General features: G+C 40.6%; 1 protein-coding gene across 4 annotated transcripts in view; it reads left to right on the forward strand.

The window, feature by feature from the left end:
• Positions 1–616: 616 nt before the first annotated feature.
• JADE2 (jade family PHD finger 2) overlaps positions 617–13694 on the forward strand; it is a 214210-nt gene continuing 201132 nt past the window's right edge. Inside the window, exon 1 of one of the 4 annotated variants that reach the window (XM_034403960.3) lies at positions 617–659. Coding sequence is in view for 1 of the 4 variants with exons in the window: in XM_034403944.2 (XP_034259835.1) it covers positions 1998–2012 (15 nt within the window). In the remaining 3 variants the exon portion in view is untranslated. Of the gene's footprint in view, positions 660–861; positions 1743–1818; positions 2013–13173; positions 13281–13694 lie in introns of those variants that run through there. The other 3 variants (XM_034403949.3, XM_034403944.2, XM_034403954.3) reach the window with 3 other exon arrangements.

Consider the following 13694-nt stretch of genomic DNA (forward strand, 5'->3'; position numbering starts at 1 on the left):
TGTTTGTGCATGACAAGGTCAAGTCGAGAACTAGAGGAGGGCGGCCCTGGGGCTTTTTCTTCCTGTGGAAAACGGCGCAAACTTCGTCTCCCTCGCCGCTTTTCAGAAGCCTTGAAGAGAGAGAGAGAGAGAGCGAGCCCAGGGAAGAGAAAGACTGCCGGGAACGTAGCAACCCGGCTTCATGGGACGAAGTGTGGGGAGGGGGGTGTGGGGAGAGGAAAAGCAACATTGCTCCGTTCTTTTCGCCCGCTTGGCACCTCTCCTAAAAAAAAAGAAAAAAAAAGGAGCAAGTGCTTTAAAGCCAGCTTAATCTCGGCCCAAGGTGATCCCGGAGAACCGTTTCCCTCAACAAACCACCGCCGCCGAATAACTTTGGGATCCGCGGGAGACCAGTCTCGTTCCCATCTACATTTGCCCCGGTTACTTTGCCCCCTGCCCGCTCCTCGTGCACGTCTACTCGGAGGCGATCGCCCGCCCCGCCCCCCAGGCGAGGTTTTTGGGTTTTTTTTAAAAAATAAATAAAAAAATCGGTCCGAGGGTCTTTTTCTTTTTTTTTTGCGCCCTCCCCCTCACTCCTGCGCTCGCCCTCTCCACTCTGCACCTCATCTGTTATTTGTAAGAAACGTCTATTTGACGCAGGAAGAAATGGCAAATTTGAAGTACGTCATTAATATGGCGCCAAAAGATTTTGTTAAGTATAAGGTTATTTTTCGTAAGGTTGCAGCCACAGCAGCGGCAGGCTTAGCTGCTACGCCTTTGCATAGCTTCGAGGAGGTGAAAGCGCTCGCGGCGGCGGCGGCGGGGTGGGGGGGGGCGCGAGAGAGGAGACCGGGTTGGGGGTGTGTGTGTATGTGTGCGTATGAAAAGCGGAGGAAGCGAAGAAAGTGTTACAGCTCTTGTGATCTGTGCGTGCACCGCCGCCACTGTTGTGAGAGCGCGCGAGGCTGAAGATCGTTGCGAAAGTGACCTGAGCAGGCTCGGGAAGGAGAGCGCGAGGAAAAAGCGAGTCCGCCTGTGCAACCCGAGCCTTTTCCAGCTGCCCAGGGCACCAGAAAGACAAGAGATGGGGACTCGGCGCACCGGAGGGGGGTGAAAACAAGGGGAGGGAGGGGGTGGGCGAAGAGTGCGCCGGGGTGGGAGGCAACACATGCCGAGCACAATCAGGGATGGGACCCACGTCTGCAGCTGCACCTGGACCTGCTGCTCGTCAGGAGGGAGAAACAACAAGCAAGAAAAGAAGAAATTGAGAGAAGGGGGGCGAGGGGCGAACTCGCCAGCATCAGTCTTAATTTATACACTCCTTCGGAGAAGTCCGTTCTTCGCAAGCGAGGGGATTAAATAATAATAATAAAAAAGCCGAGGCGCAGACGTTCGGGCAATTGCACAAAGATCCGGAAAGAAGTCTAGAATTTTTTTGTTTAAAAAAAAAAAAACAGAAACACGCACGCAGGGCTTGCTGGATTTTGCACAGAGCGGCCATCTCAGCTGGAAGCAATTCTTCGGATTTTTTTTTTTTTAAATGCATCTATGGAGTTACTTTGTATCTACTCCTGAAAGGGGAGGGTATCATCTTCGGATCCTACGAGGGGGGGTCGTTCTCCCCCTCCGCAATGGTACCGGGTTGATCTTTGCAAAGGGAGATTCCGTAAGCGTTGCCATTTCTGGAGCATCTCTCGCTTACCCCTCTCTGGTAGCCCGACGGAGATTCTCAACTCTTGGGAGGACGCTCTCTCCCAGCCAAGGTAAAATGGGTGGAGGATTGCTCCATTCCCCCCCCCCGGTTTTTGCAGCTCCTCTCTATTCTCTCCCTTCCCTCCTTGTATTTGTTTTACTGCTCCCTGACTGTACTGCCTGCAAAGGAAGGGGGGGGGATGTGCAGCGTTTTTTAGAGATTGATTGCGCATGTTGGTCAGTCATGTTTTAAAAGGGAGGCGGCAGGAATGTAAACAACAACTTTTTAAAGGAACGGAAGCCTCGGGAAACGGTTTCTCGGATTAATGACTGCGGCAGAGGTAACCCCAGAAGGTCTTAAAGGGGTGAGGGGGAAAAGGGACTCGCCACAGTTTAAGACCAACCGAGGGGAGGGCGGGGAAAGAGAGGGCACCGAGAGGAAAAACAGGGTTCCAGAATATGAACCCAGGACAGGGGGGGTTGGAGGGTTAAAAAAACAACAACTGCGTTGCATGTGGGGAATTACGTGGGGGCGTGTGTGTGTGTGTGTGTGTCAAGTCGTGCAAAAGGGGATCGCGCGGCAATTAGGAGACGGGAGTTTCATTTTTGTTGAGACGCAGCACGTTTTGGAGCATTTGCCTGTCTTGAAGCTGGTGCACCCACATGATCGGCTCCTCTCACGTGCTGAGGTTGTGGGGTTCCTGCCAAGCTCCTGCAACAGACATAAACAATGCGCCCAGGAGGCAAGCAGAAGAAGCAGCGCAGTTTTCGGCCAGGGTGGGAGAGCCCCCACGGGGCTTTGAATGGCATCAGCTTCTCTGGGGCGCTGATGGCTTTTGCAGCCGCGCCGTAACCTAGCGAAGGATGGCTGGGCTGCGTGGTGGTGGTGGTGGTGGAGGGGGGGGGGAAGGGAGGGAGCGAGGACGAGAGTCACGCCGCTGGGGGATCCAGAGAGATTCGGGAATGGAAATGTACAGGCAGCGGCTGCGATTGAGCTGCGCGGTGGAGCTGAGGACTGTAGGGGGCGTGGCTGTTGTTTACCTTCTCAAACTCTCCCTGTTCCCAACGGGCTGCTCGGGGCCGTCTCATCTTTTGCATCTCTGCTACCGAATCGCTCCCGCCCCTCTATGCCCGCCCGCTGATACGCGGGCTGCTCCTTCCTCCCTTCTCGGAGGCGTTTTCTTCCACCCGGTTTGCCTGCCCCCTTCCCTGCATTCCCTCACAGGCTTGCACTTTGCCTGCGGTAGGCATTCCTTCCGAAAGCGTCTCGTCGTTGCTGCTCTGCTGTTTTCTCATGCCGCCATCCCTCTTTCCTCCCTGTCGGTTTTTTTTTTTGGGGGGGGGAACGCAGCCTTTTTATTTAGGCTCCCTGCTACCAAAAAGAGGAGATGGTCCCTTTTTATAAGGCTTCAACTTGCCTCCCAAGTCATGGGTCTTGTCCCGGGCACACACCCCCTCCCGCCCATATTTCTGATGCGAGATGACTGAAGGACGATGAAAGTGAAGTAATATATATGTGTTGGAGTCTTTTCCTCTGTTCTGTTCTTTTTTGAGGTGAAGCTTGTTCTCCCTCCTCCTCGCTCACGCCTCCTTTTCTGCCATAGGGGACACCTAGATCTCTTTCACAAACTATGGGCAGCTTTCTGGACAGATTTTTCGGGAGAACTGGGGTTGCTGGGTGGGACCTTCAGTCTTCTGAACAGGGAATTCCAGAAAGGAAAGACAGTATAGGGTTAGAATCTGACTTGGAAACTAGAAGTGGCTCCCAATCGTCCCATGCTCTCATCTGCACCTCCCCCAATACACCTTTTCCCTTCTATAATTCCCAATCAGATTAGTCCAGGTTGAACCGCTTTTTAAGAGTATTATCCCTTCTTCTTAGCAAAACCCACCTGCTTGTCCAGTTTATCATTTAGTAACCTTGTCTCCTCTTTCCAGTATTTCCTTCTGTTCTGTCCCCCTTTCACAACACTTAGTGTCAACTTCATTTCACTGCACTTTTTGTCCTGTTTCTGAATTCTTGAACCTTCCATCCAGAAACTTTTCTACCCACTTACTTTTTGTCACCATTCAGTATTGTTTTTAAATCTCATGGAAATGCTCATATTCTCACTTGGTGCTGTCTTTCCCCCAGTGGGACTCATTTCTAATCCCTGATGATAGTTTAAGCCCTCCTTGATGCTCCAATAATACCTTCTATTCTAGCACAGTGGACTTTAGAGCAGCATACTGGTACTCACTGGGCAGCCCTGCATATTCTTAATGCCCTCCCCCCTTTCACCACTCATTCATTTTTCCTTCTTTTCAAGGAACTATGAATACTTTAATAGGAGTATAACATGTTGCTTAGTGGATTGTTTTGTTATCCAGAAATGGTTCTAAAATAATTTCTTACCTATGTCCATTTGTCCCTCAGTTAGCTTTCTTTGGTTATCTTATCTTTTCCCTCCTTTTCTCAAGCATTGTTTTCATTTCAATATTTTCCTTCCTTCCTTCCTTCCTTCCTTCCTTCCTTCCTTCCTTAATAAAACTTTTTTACTGGAAAAAAAACCCAACAGTATCCAGAAACTGTTTCTTTACATGATATGATGGTGTTATTATCATGGTTGATAACAGAGTCAGCCAGAGGTTTGGTTGCATTTGGAATTACTATCCACCTGTCACAAGTCCTTCTCAAGGATTTGGGATAGGCTATTATATAGTGTTAAAGGTATTGTTGCAGGATGTAATCTGTTCCAAGTAAACTGTCTTGCAGTTAACGTGTGTTTTTTGGCAATGCTGATGGCATTCAAGTAGTGCTCCAAATGATGTGAGATTGTAGCAAGGCACCAAGCTTTGCTTTCTTTTGCCAGAGTTCTGTTGTTGTTATTATCTCTATGAATTCATCTCTTTACTTTTTACTCTTGAAATTTTAAAAATATTGTACACAGCAAATGTCCGTCTTCTATTAATTTATCAAGATACTAAGTGAAATAGACAATTCTTAATTTAATAATATTTCTAACCAGAAGGACTATATATTGAAATTAGTTAATGAAAATTGCATTTGAAGTTTGAGTTTGTGGAGATTGAATATGTCCTTAACCAGATTTTTTAAAAAGTTAAACTTTGAATGTACTCTATTAATAAATGATCTTAATCTTATGCACAATAGCCTTTGGTTAGCCAAAAAAAAAGTTACTTCTTAAGGAGTCATTAAACCTAATGCCTATTGAAAAATAACACCAAACTCACCAAACATAAGACCAAACTTAAAAGCTTAATTGATTTGCTAATTGATTTGCTCAGTCTATCATTGATGCTAAGAATTCTTGACTTTTAAACACTTGCTGGGTACTCAGGTGAAAGCATAATTGACACTTAATGGAAAAGTGTGTAAAGATGTTAGTCTTGCTCTTCTGTAAGAAAGTTAGCTTGAATTTTGATAATCAAATTGGTTAAAACCAAGAAGAAAAACTTTCTTCTTTATTCATTCATTCATTCTGTTCCATAAGATTATAATTAGAATGTATCTTTAGGTAGTTACTAATCATCTTATGATACTTTGGTATAGAGAACACGAAGGAATTTTACTATTTATACAATAATGAGAAAAGTTGCACCTGTTGAAACTGTCTCGTCTATATTCCTATGAAAAATGTAGAAAACATGCCCTTTTTTTGACTGGTCAAATCCATGATCTTAATCCACAATACCTCTTGAAATTCTTGTTAGTTGATGTGGCATGTCTCTTGGAACTAAAAGTTGACTTTAATTTCTGTTTAATTTTTTTGGTATGAAGTTAAAATGAATGAAATAGGAATATTTTACAGGTATTCCTTTGATAGCAACCCACATTTGTCACTTAAATTTCTAGTGTTAATATAGAATAATGTAAAAAAGAAATAGGAATGTTTTGATAATGAGAGGTTGATATCATTATCTTAGTATACTGTATATCAATTTTCTTTCAGATTTTTTTTATTTTAAAAAAACCGCTTTATCATCATCTCACAAGCTTTTTAGATATTCTTAGAAATTTTTTAAAAAATGATGGATGGGTACAACTCAATACTTAGTTTGAGACAGCTTATGTGCCAAGAAAAATAAATTACAGTAGGGTGGTAGGGAGCATCCTGAAAGATTAAGGGTTAGTATTTGAGCTATATTGATACTGCACATCATGTCTATCATAGCCATTTGACTATGATATATGTCCACCTGTCCAACATAAATAGTCAGACATCTGTAGAGTAACTTATTGAAGAGAATAGGAAGTTACTAGTAGCAATACTGTGCTTCAGCTAACTTTTAAGAATAGGTGGTCTCTTCAGCTAAAAGTTCTTCATAGAAGCAGAAAATATTTTTCTCATTGCTAATAGCGGAGTTCACCATCTTTAAAAATCTTTATTAAGTAATTGGAAATTTGCATTCTTGGTAATAAATGTAATACCTTGAAGTAACTTGATCCTATTTTGCTACCATTCACTTTCCAAAGTGGCATGGTTACTTTCTGTATAATGAGCTAAGCTTGTCATAGTTATATTTATTCATTGCTATTCTAATTTAAACAGTCAGTAATGGTTCTGTCTCTCCCCGTATCTTAATAATCATTTATGTTTTTACTTATTAATAAGTTTCTGATTAGTCAGAGAATAATTAAGAAAAATAAAGGTTAAAAATGCAAAAAAGAAATTAGAATAAAAAATATAGGTATCTGCTAGATACAGAAAATATGTTTGCTATTGAAATCACCCAAACAGCTTGTTTATATTTCAGAAAGATTAAAACAGAATTCCCCAGTTTGGTGCCCTCTAGATAGAGTGAGAAAATTCCTCTAAAGTAGGGCTGTCAAACTCCTGGCCCATGGGCCGGATGCATCACATGCTGGCCACACCATGCCTGGTTTAGCGAAGAGGAAAAAAGTCCTGATACGTCACATGATGCCGCTGTGACGACGTGAGTTTGACACCCCTGCTCTAAAGGCATACTGATTGGAAATTCTGGAAGTTACAATTCTAACACATCTGGAGAATGCCAGGTTGGGGAAACTTAGAAGTTCTTCACAGAACCAAAACATCAAGCATTGCTATAGCACTGTAAAAATCGTAGCAATCAATATGCATTAATTCCTCAATAAAAACAAAGCATGCTATTGCTAGATCTTATAATGTCAGAATCCATTAAAGCTGAACTGTGCAATATGTTATCATCCAGATCTTACTGTAGCCTTAATTCCCATGATTCATATTTAACATACTGAAGATTCGGGATATAATAGTTGTACCATCTTTGATTGATTATGTACCATTGAGTTGTGGTTGAGCCTTAGTGACCGCATAGATAGGTTTTCTCCATGATAATTCATCCCTATATACCAAGTCTTCCAATAGTACACTCATCACCATTGTAATTTAGTCCATCCACTTTGCTTTTGGTCATTCTTTCCTTCTACCTTTTCCAGCATTGGAGCTTTTCCTGATATCTATGTCTTTGCATAATGTGTGAAAACAGAATAATTTGAGTCTGATCTTCCTCTGGAAGATGATTTATTGTACATTCTTATGTTAATTCTTTGTACTTTCTCCTAGGATGGTTGGATAAATGAAAGCAAATCCCTCTAACAATGTTCTTTAGTTAGCAAAAACTCTTGATTTTAGATGGAAGATACATGGCTTCTGGGATTAACATGGGAAGCTCTAAAAAGAGATTATAGATTGCTGAATGATGTCAAACAATATCTCTCAGAATGACATTTTCATCCTATGATTCTTTATTTATGTAAAGATTTATATGCTTCCTTACAGGCATTGAAGTCTCAGGGTAGCTTTGGAAATCGTAAAACATATTCAACAATGATAAAAACATAAATATAATTGCACAACACAATACAGCAGAAGACTATAAAATGAAAGTACAAAAACTGTGGAGTATAGTAAAAACTACCAGATTAAAACCAGCTATCTGATAGACTAGAAATATAAGCAATTAGAAAGTCTTAGTCTGGTACTGAAATCAGGCTGGCCAATTCTCACACTGAACCTACCTGAGAAGACCAGTCCAAATGCAAGATGCCACAATAGGGAAGACCCTTCAGTTACTGCCTGTCTATATTCATCAGAGAGCACTTGAAAAAAGTTTTGAGATGGCAAACATAACTTTGGAGGAGGCTCATGTGAGCTAGGCATCATGTCATTTGTTCCTGAAAAGGTCAACCCTGTCACTCGTTTTGTTCAGAAACTATCCTGAAGTTCAAGGCACGGCAAGATGTACTTCTTATTGCCAAATCTAGGAGCTCTGACCCAATTTGCAGTCTTCCACCTGTATTTGAACTAACAATTAGAAAACATTTCCATAGCAGCTCCACATCCAATGAATATATTATATGTGGGTATATACATATTTATTTATTTATTTGTTTAGTCATGTTTATGTAGTGTATATTGGAGGTGGTGACCCTTTGAGAGTTGTATACAATGAAATGTCATTTTAATGTATGCCGATTAGTATACATTCAAAGTTACAAAGTTATTCTAAATTCTCTGTACTAACCATGCAGATTGGAATTCCATGGAATTATACTAGCTCATCAATAATGTAGAGGCTATGTAGCAGTGGTGAAATCCAAATTTTTTTACTACCGGTTCTGTGGGCGTGGCTTGGTGGGTGTGGGTGTGGTGTGTGGTGTGGCTTGGTGTGTGTGGCTTGGTGCATATGGGGAAGGATATTGCAAAATCCATTCCTACCCCACTCCTGGGGGAAGGATATTGCAAAATCTCCATTCCCACCCCACTCTGGGGCCAGCCAGAGGTGGTATTTGCCGCTTCTCTGAACTACTCAGAATTTCTGCTACCGGTTCTCCAAACTGCTCAAAATTTCCACTACCGGTTCTCCGAACTGCTCAAAATTTCCACTACCGGTTCTCCAGAACCTGTCAGAACCTGTTGGATTTTACCCCTGCTATGTAGTATCCACTCTGAGTTGCAAATATAATCAAATTTTGGAAATCTGGCCAGGATTCAGCTTCAGTTTTTAGGCTCTTATACTGTACAATCTATTGCTGTTACAAGATCTCAGATATTGCCTCCATCATTCCTTTTGCTAAATGGAGGAAAGAAGAAATACAGAAGTTCCTCTCATCAAAGACTAAAGGTAAATAATACAGGAAACAAGATGGACCATATAATGTAAAAAGTCACGTGAAAGTAACTGAAATTACTATAATTCAGTGTCTTCCACTTAGTCCAGAAGAATGATACAGTTGATGATAATACAATAAACATGTCTGTGACACTGAGCTGAATTCATTGGTTTACTGTCTCCTGGTCCTTTCCCCCCCCTCCCCTCATATTTTATTGACAAAATCAGGTTTAAATGCAAATAGAAATCTAGAGTTCTTAGAGATATTGGAAGCAATGTGTAAAAAGTGAAAGGTGCAGAACTTAATTACCAGTGGTATTGGGATGCATAAAAAGTTCATGGCAAGGTAATCTGGCTCTGAGGTATAATATTTTTCTCTTAGAATGGGGTTCTTTAACACAGTGGTCCCTAACTTTTCCAGCTTGGCAGACCAAGGAGAGGGGACTTGATAGTTTTGTGTGAGTAGCAAGCATACAATTCCATTTGTGTGAGTGGCGATTGGAGCTTTGTGCATGAGCGTGAGCACCCACTGCTTATGCAAATGAAGCTTCGTGTGCAAGTGCATGCCACTTGCGGAAGTGGAGCTGCATGCACGCATCCACTTGCCTGCTGCTTGCGAAGTCCAGTTCCAAATGAGCCACAGCCGGAGAGTTATAGACCCCTGCTTTAGCTGACCAGAGCTATTATATCCACAATTACAATACATGATGCTAAAGTTGAAGAGTTTCAGTGCTATGGGAACTTCTCCAGCTATTCAAGTAGTGTTCAATTTGTTGCTGTCTGATGTATTCATATCTATTTTATTGATATAAAACATGAGTGGCATAATATTCATATATATATATTTGTTACTTTAAGCCTTTTACAACAGATTAACTTGTCCAACACCAAAGCTTTCTCTCACATATATTTGGAATTGTGGTGTGCAGTTCATCAGCATAGTTTGGTTATACAAGCTGATTGTAATTTGCCTTTCATTTCCATGAAATGTCCACACACAGCTGATTGACATGGCATTATAAATTATATTCTTGTTCTAAGTTGTTACCCTCAGCTATATAATGTCTAAATGTGATACTGAAGATAAAAATTGTAAACATATGAATTGAAAAACAAATTGAAATCTTTGCTTGAGCCCAGTTTTGTGGCAGGGAGGGCTTTTTTCCTATTAACAATCAGTAAAAACTTCCTTAAAAATAAAAACATCCATTTCCAGGATTCTAAATGAACTTTTTATAGTGCACATGTATGCATATGCACAAAGGTTAAATACATTAATCTATTAAATGAAAGTGAACTGGTTACATTGGGTTTTTAGAGATGCACCTCTTCTGCATGGTAAAATACATTAGCTGCTTATATAGCCAATGTTCATTTTTAAAAATGAAAAGAGGAAAGAAATTTCCTTTTAGTGTTAAGGAAAATAAGGATAATAGCAAATTTGATACCTGTTCTTTTATGTATAACTTATCATGGACACAATCCCCATAGAAATATTATAAAGCATTATATATTAATGTTAAGTTAGTGTGAAGTATTATGATTGGTAGATATTGATCCTGATAGGAATGAGCTTCTCTTCTCTTGAAAAGTTAGGCCCGATAGACAAATGTTTAAGTCCTTTTTCTTGAAAGAAGTGATCTCTCTGTGAGAAGGAAACCTGCAGCAATAACCAACAGTCTAGAATAAAATGAGAAAAAAGTAGAAGATTTGAAGGAACTCCTGACTTAACAATTAGAAGATGTCTATTCTTTAAGACTCTGCTTCCTTTTGAGTGTTCACTATGATGTCCACTTAAGCAGTACTCCATTTGCAGAAGAGGAACTAACTTATTTCTGTCAAGTGCAAACTAATTTGGGCATATTTATTCAAAATACTTTATGTTTTAAATCAGGCAGGAACTATAGATAAGTTATTAAGGGATCTAAATGTAAAAATAGCTTATTCAGAAGGTCCTTGACCAGGGACTAAAACCCTATTAAAACAAAAGATAGGTAATCCATACTCCAACAAAATAGGCCCATCTTACTAGGTAGAAAGAATTGTTGCTACAGGTAATTCCGTAGCTGTTTGCAAGGCATGAATGTTAATAATAGGCTGTCATATCTAACAGCAGCTTGTTAAATGAAAATGTTATCATTTTCATAATAACTTCCCTGATTCCTGCTCTCCTTAAATAAACTGGGAACACTAATTTTCTGCTCTGCCTGAAGGAGTAGGTTTGGGGCTAGTCTGCCTTAATGGTTGACATTTAAACCCAGCTAATTATTTTAAAATTATGTGCAGTATGAATCCAGAGCAGGTGTTAGTCATCTTCTGAAGGGATTTGCAAACTGCTCACAGAATCAACAGGTACATTATCTGTTTCTAAAATGTAGCTGCTGGGACTCCGCGACTGTCCTTATAATGCATCTTCCATCATCCCTGGTTTAAAAAAAGAGAAGCGGGTCTAGCAAACAAAGGAGTTCTTCTAATGAGAGCCCCCAAGAAAGGTGGGGACAAATCCCCAGTTAGAAGAGATTCTCCCATTTTTGACTAAATAGTTTTTCTCGCCAGTTCCTGTGTAGAAGAGATTATTGTATGTTCTCCACGTGAAATACTTCAATACTTCAGTTTTCCAGCAGACAACTTTTTCCTCTTCTATTTCAGGGATGGGGGTGGTCAATCTGATTAAGGTGCTTCTAACGAAAGCAAGAAAGCCATTGCTGGCATTCTGGCTACTTCCTCAGATTGTTCATCACTTCTAATTCTGAGCCTGAAGTGTTTGTGGATCAGAAAGTCAACAAATTCAATACTGCTTTCCCTGGCTGGCAGCTGCTATCCTGGGCCCAAGGCAAAAGAAGAAACCATTTATGACCACCAGCTATTGTGAGAGGAGGTGCCAGGACTAAGCTTGGAACCTCCACCAGGCTAATACCTTTGAATCTGCCCACTCGGCAGAATTAGATTCTGCTCCAATAGAACTAAATAGCCCACATCTTGTGGCTTCAAGCTGAATGACAAGTGGAGCAGGAATTCGGGCCTGTGTAACTATCTCCTGTGATGGAACTCACTTTGTGCTTTTTTTAAGGCTGATTTTCCAAGCCTTACAAACTCTTTTGGGATTCCATAACTGATCTTAAAAGCTGGTATATTAATGAGAATTTTTTGCATTAAAAACCAGTCTCTATCTGCCTACTAATTTGCATTTCAGCAACATTAGTGAAGTAGTTGAGTTCGAAAATGACTGTTCTACACTGAATTCTGACATTCTAAGCAATTTTCATAAGAGATTCATTACATTAGTTTGGTGTTCCTTTCTCCTCAGTGTAGGCCACTCACCCATCCTACTCCGAGCTTGTAAGGAAGAGGAAGGGGACCTGTGAAATCCTCTGAGCAGTTACCTACTTCCTCTGTTAGTGAGTAAAACCTATACAAGAATAACTGGATGAAGAATGTCTGAAGCAGAAAAATGTGGGAGGAGAGGGGACGAGAATTTTTTGAGCCTTTCTCAGAAAACTCTTTAAGAGTTTTCCCTATTCTAAGGTTTTGGAAATCCCACTGGGGCAGCCAGTAAAAATAAGGATATCAAGAAAAAAAAAGGAGAGAACTTTCCTGCTACATTTAGCACCAGGTTTCTTAGTTTTGTGACTCAGTTTGCCCAGTTTTTCTACTTGCAGTTTATTCAGCAATCCAATGGGTGATCAGGGCTATTCAGCAATCCAATGGGTGATCAGGGCTAAAAGAAATAACCAAGGAAAGAGTGTGTCTAAGCACATTTAGGCCTTGTGCTTGTTGATAAAAATCCCTTTATCAGGGATGAGGATTCAAACTGAAAATGTTTGGGGCTACCAAGTTCAGGATTGTCCTGGGTCTTCCTGGTGCTTTATGTCTAACCTGTTGGTTCTGTGCTGTCTAGGGAGAAGTTAAAGGAATTGACCTCCATTCTGCCAGTTAATCTAATTTCTAGACAGATGTTTTAGGAAGTACTGCTGAATGAGGACATTCAGAGAGAATACTGTTCGCAAAACGCCCAATGATTCTGGGGGAAAAAACTATTTCATTCTTTCATTATTATTCATCAACACTTTTGACAAAACTTGGATTAAAAAGTTGAAGACAGAGTCAAAGACTGCCCCAATGATTCATCTCCGAAGGCAGGAAAGTTTTGTTTACAGTTTCTGTCTTCTCAGTGGAGAAGAGTTTAATTGATCAACTTGTTCTATTGGCCCTGCTCTTTCACTGCCTGAGAAGCTTTAATAATTCTAATTTCCAAGTTACTTAATTGCTGCGATGTTTTTACAACTCCTGTTGAACCTGAAGGTTAGTTTCTAAGTCTGGGTATGGTAAGAGATCTTAAAAATAGTTTTACTGAGTCTTTCTCCTCTTTTTGTTATTCTCCAGCAGAGGGCCTGCTGTTCAGCTTGGAAACTGCTGTAGGCTGAAATAAACAGGCATAAAATTGAAAATTCCCCCAAAGAAAAATGGAGTGAAAAGCAAGCAACCAAGAGGTGAAGGAGACTGAAAACAAGATTAAGCATAGCAAGCACCATATTAATAAAGACCAACTGATGAAATAATATACAAGATCAGATTCAAGCATCATATGAAACATTTATTGAACCATACGGGTTTTGTAAGAAATACTTCATTCATATTCAGTAATAATCTTTTACTTTACAGTGAGATTATGTTTTCAATTTCCACTCAGGTTTCGGGAAATTTGAATATACAGTACACATTTTCATAATCCATACTGCATAAACTGCAGCCTTCTTAAGTGTTGGAGTTTTCTTGGATTCTCAAAATAGAGGTCAATAAATAGTGTACAATGAAAAGGTTAGATGAAATTAATAAAAAAAAATCCATAAACTTTAGTAACTGCAGTTTTGTTAATATAACGTTGAATTGGTCTCTGTGTGCGC

The sequence above is a fragment of the Pantherophis guttatus genome, chromosome 2 (genome assembly GCF_059756535.1).
Source record: "Pantherophis guttatus breed Tessera chromosome 2, ASM5975653v1, whole genome shotgun sequence".
NCBI lineage: Eukaryota > Metazoa > Chordata > Lepidosauria > Squamata > Colubridae > Pantherophis > Pantherophis guttatus.